Genomic DNA, 4,740 nt, shown 5'->3' on the forward strand with positions numbered 1-4,740 from the left:
TTTGTAGCTGTTTCCCATGGTGTAAATGACCCCACGAAGGTGACATCACTGACCACAAAGTTGGGAACAGAGGTGCACAGTCACCTGGTACGCAGACAGCTGTGTGGGTTTCGGGGGTCCCCTGGGCGTTCGCAGTGTGTCCGAGGTTCCGAGAAGGCAGCTGCATCCACCGGCTTCTGTCCCTGACTCCAACAGCAACGCCAGGAGCCCGCAGCTTCCTTCCATGGCACATCACGCTCGCTGCAAGCTGCACGGCCGCGCTGCTCTCCACGCTCTGTCCTCCCCACGGCACCCGCTCACCGCCACCTTCGGAAACTCGGGCTCTCCCGTTCTCTCCTCCTCGGCCACACACTCCACCCACGGGACCACACTTCGCCCAGCGTTTCTGTGTGCGCTGGGCCATCGGCTTCCCGCTCCACTCAGGCCACCACATTGCTCAGGGCGACTTTTATTTGTTTAGTTTCGCTTATATGTACTTTCTCACTTTGTGAACGATAATCAAAATCTCTTGCGGACATTTTGCTTTATTTCCTGCCAGGCTTTTCCCCAGCGAATGGCCTTTTCCGTGTCTGTGGTCGTCACTTACTAGATCTCGTCTGAGTTTCCCACCCAGCACCCCGTTTGCCTTTGGGGGGACTGCTCCGCTACCATTTGCGGGCCTTACGTTTCGGTGGGCTGTCCCCACGTCCCCACTCCAGGGGTGTTTGTGTGACCCAGGCCTGGCCAGTCAGGATGCTGTAGGGGCTGCTTCAGAGACAGGCCAGGAGCGAGTAAGACTCAGGCCTGAGGTTTGCTGTCCCTCGGAGGACCAGGGGCTCCACCCTGGCCTGGCATTGTCAGGATGTCCCCCGGAGCTGCTGGCAGCCTCAGCTTGGGGAAACCTTCCTGGCAATCCAGACATCCGTGAGAAAGCTGAGCCGGGAGAAGGCTGGACCCACAGCAAGATTGAGCACCTGTTGTGTGGGACCTGTCCTCTGCACTTCACAAGTATCTGCGAACCAAGACATTTCTTTACTTTTATTATTTTTGTAGAAGCCAATTTGATCTGAGTTTCTATTACTTCTAACCAAAAGGGTATTGGCAAATACACATAGCATGCATAAAATACTGTATCCTGCTTTTCAAAGTAAAATTACAACAATATTTTGTGTTCCCCTGTTTCTATGTAGGCTTTCTACAGATGCATGATAACTCCATAAACCGAGTTTACCCTAAAATTAGAGTATTTATTTATTTAATAGGAGAGTCATTCTCCCTAAGAGAAAAGAGTTGAAAAGAAATCAAAGGCAAATTATTTGAGGCTAATTTCCTCTTATGAGCACTACTTAATAAAGGTAGAAAACTTTACAACTAAATTTTGGGAGGAAAAACTCACACATATTTTATTTCGTTTTTTGTACACAGTTATATACAAAATAAAATATATAGTCCACATAACAACTGAATAAAAAATTTGTTCTACACTGATATTATTAAATATCTATAAGTAAACAATACTTTTTTTTTCCCGTCCCCCAATTTTAATAATCCTCTTTTTTTTTTTTTTTTTTTTTTTTTGAGACAGAGTCTCGCTTTGTTGTCCAGGCTAGAGTGAGTGCCGTGGCGTCAGCCTAGCTCACAGCAACCTCAAACTCCTGGGCTCAAGCAATCCTCCTGCCTCAGCCTCCCGAGTAGCTGGGACTACAGGCATGCGCCACCATGCCCGGCTAATTTTTTATATATATATCAGTTGGCCAATTGATTTCTTTCTATTTATAGTAAAGACGGGGTCTCGCTCTTGCTCAGGTTGGTTTTGAACTCCTGACCTTGAGCAATCCCCCCGCCTCGGCCTCCCAAGAGCTAGGATTACAGGCGTGAGCCACAGCGCCCGGCCTCCTCTCTGTTTTTGACATCAGTTTCTCTTTATTCCTCTCTATCCTTCCTTGGCACAGATTTTTTTTTTTTTTTTTAGAGACAGGGTCTCAGTGTGTTGCCCAGGCTAGAGCACAGCAGCACGGACAGCCATAGCTCACTGCTAGCTCTGGCCAGAGCACGGCCGCATGTCCTTACCTGCCTGCAAGGGAGGCCGGGAATGTGTCCTCACCGTGCCAGTCACTCGGTAGGTTTCATGTCCCACCTGCGCACTACAGAGTGCTGGGGAGCTTGAGTTCCAAAGCCCAACAGCATTCAAATCCTGGATTCTGTGCTTATTAGGAATAAGTGACTTCAAAGTCACTTATTCCCTCTGAGGCTCAGCTTCCCCATGTGTGACATGAGTATTCTGATAGATCCGCACCCAGCTGGAGACCAGGGGTCCCTGGGAGGATGCTTAGCTCCTTCTCTCGCCCATGAGAAGCAGTCACTAAGTGTTAGCTCATAACCCCTGGAGAAGCACAGACACAACAGACTGGAACCTTCCACTCCAATCACCTTCTTAACAAGGACCATAAGCGCACGTAGGTTTATCTGGTCTACGCCATTCCAAGGAATACTCAAGGGGTTTGTGGATTTTTTGTTCTCTGCCCTCCCAGCCCGGTGGAGGAGGGAGAAGATGGAGATTATCTGTCCTATGTCAAAAGGGCTAACCCCACAGCCAAAGACGATCAGGGCTAGCCCAGGCCATTGGCCTTTGCTTATTCCTACTGGCCACTGCTAGAAATCTAGATTCCCTGCAGAAAAACTGGCCAAATCGGGGTCCTGATGCACTGGTGCAGAGAGAGAGGTGCCAGGAGGGGTTCCTTCCAGACAACGGTTCTTGGTCAACATCTGCACCCCCTTCTCATTCATCAAAGTCACAGCCATCATGACTCCCCACGACCCTATGGCTGCACCTGCACCTGTACACACCTCCACCTTTTCCCAAGACATGTCTTTCTTTCCCTATGGACCTGCGAACCCAGCGACAGACTGTCCTGTACCCTCAGCCCACCTACACGGCCACTCCAGATGCTCAGGACCTTGCTCTGCAGGTGCCTGTGACATCACCAGCTGTCAACATCCCCCTGTGACCTCACCACCTGGACAACCCAGCCCAGCTGGGCTGTGGCCACTCCGTCGAACCACCACAAGTAGCAAAGGGCATAGATGACCACCGAGCCCTCGGGAGAGGACGGAGCCGCCATCAACCCCACACATGGCTCTCCCGAGGCCTCCCCATCCAACAGCGGGTTTACGGACAGCCCAGTAGGGAGGTCCCAAGGGCAGGCCCCCCTCCCTGCAGATGTCCCGGCGGCGGAGGCGGCGGCGGCGGCGGCAGTGGCGGACAGCCCTGCGACATCCCCTGAACAGGATGCAGCCCAGGACTCCTTCAAGACACCTACCCCCCAGCCCGAGTCAACACCTGGGGACAGAGACCAGGATGCAGCTGCTCCCAGTGCCGGGCAGGAGACAACGGAAGAGGTCACAGTTTTGTTGCCCGGGCGAGACTCAGGCACCCTGCAAATGTCCGTGAGCCTCCAGGACCAGTCGTATGACCGGCCGGTTCAAGAGGCAAGGGAAACACAGAGTCTGGGGGCTTTCCCAAGGCAATCCCCGAATGGGGACAAGACACCACAAGTGAAGAGTATTTCCAATGACGAGCTGGAATCAGCTGCCCCCGGCCCCCAAGCTGAGGTGCAGCCCACCCAGGACGCAGAGCTTCCGCCCACCACGAATGACGCTGATAAGTCCCCTGTAGGTGCCCAGAGTCCCCCTCAGGCCACTAGCGCCGAGGCCATCGAGGAGACAGCTGAGGGTCCAAAGGCCTTAGGCCCCGACACCGAAGCTTTGCCGTCAGACGAGCCCCAAGTGGTCACGTGGGAGGACGTGGAGGACGGCTCGAGAGAGCCGCAGACTCCAGCTTACTCTCTCTCCCCAGAAGGTAGCCTCCCCCTGGTGCCCGGCCCCGAGACGGCCCCGGGGCGGAGGCCCCTGGACCCCAACCTGTACATGGCCGACGAGGAGAACAACTACATGCGCTCCATGACCAGCCTGCTGGGCGGGGGCGAGGGCTCCATCAGCTCCCTGGCGGACATCCTGGTGTGGTCCGAGACCATGGGCATGGGCACGGCCATGGGCTTCCTGGCCTCCGACCACAGCACCGTGGCGGACGTGCTGCACAGCACGGGGCCCGTCCTGCGCTCTGTCTCCAGCATCCTGGGCAGCGCCAGCTCGGCCTTCTCCTCCGGGCTGGCGTCAGGGACCGGCTCCGCCCTGCGCTCCGTCACCCAGGTGCTAGAGACGGTGGAGCGGAGGACCGCGGAGGGCATCCGCTCGGCCGTGCGCTACCTGACCAGTCACCTCACCCCACGCCGGTCCCATGCTGGCCCCAGCTGTGATTAGACCCCCACACAGGGACCCCCGAAGGACAGACTCAGCAGCCTCCAGAGACCCCGGGGCGCTCAGGCCCTTGCACCCCTGCCCTGGATGGCTCCCCCAGCCCGAGCAATAAATCACCAGCGAGCGTTTATTTCCTAAGCGCCAGCCTCCTCCCTTGTCCGTGCGGTGAGCACCGGGGTGAGAGGACCGGACGGTCGGGGTGTTGTGGAGACTAAGTGTGCCATGAGGGCTTCTGGGTGGTCCCATTCAGCCGGAGAGGGTGGGGAGCTAGAGAGCAGCGCCCCCCCCCAGGACCAATGCAGGTCCCACCCCTGGCGCCGGCGCTGACCCGGGCAAGTCACTTCACTCCGAGCCTCACTCAGATGCAGAACGGAGAACAGACCCACACCGCGACGTTCAGACGTCAGGGCAACACCACGGCCACACGCACAGCACCTGCACTTA

The 4,740-nt window shown here is 55.8% G+C and overlaps 1 protein-coding gene across 1 annotated transcript; it reads left to right on the plus strand.

The window, feature by feature from the left end:
* The first annotated feature begins 3,063 nt into the window (after window positions 1-3,063).
* Window positions 3,064-4,299, plus strand: TEX44 (testis expressed 44). The gene has a single exon (XM_012760949.3). The coding sequence runs from the start codon at window positions 3,064-3,066 to the stop codon at window positions 4,297-4,299; it is 1,236 nt and encodes a 411-aa protein (XP_012616403.2).
* The last annotated feature ends 441 nt before the right edge of the window (window positions 4,300-4,740 follow it).

This window comes from Microcebus murinus, chromosome 8 (assembly GCF_040939455.1).
Source record: "Microcebus murinus isolate Inina chromosome 8, M.murinus_Inina_mat1.0, whole genome shotgun sequence".
Taxonomy (NCBI): domain Eukaryota; kingdom Metazoa; phylum Chordata; class Mammalia; order Primates; family Cheirogaleidae; genus Microcebus; species Microcebus murinus.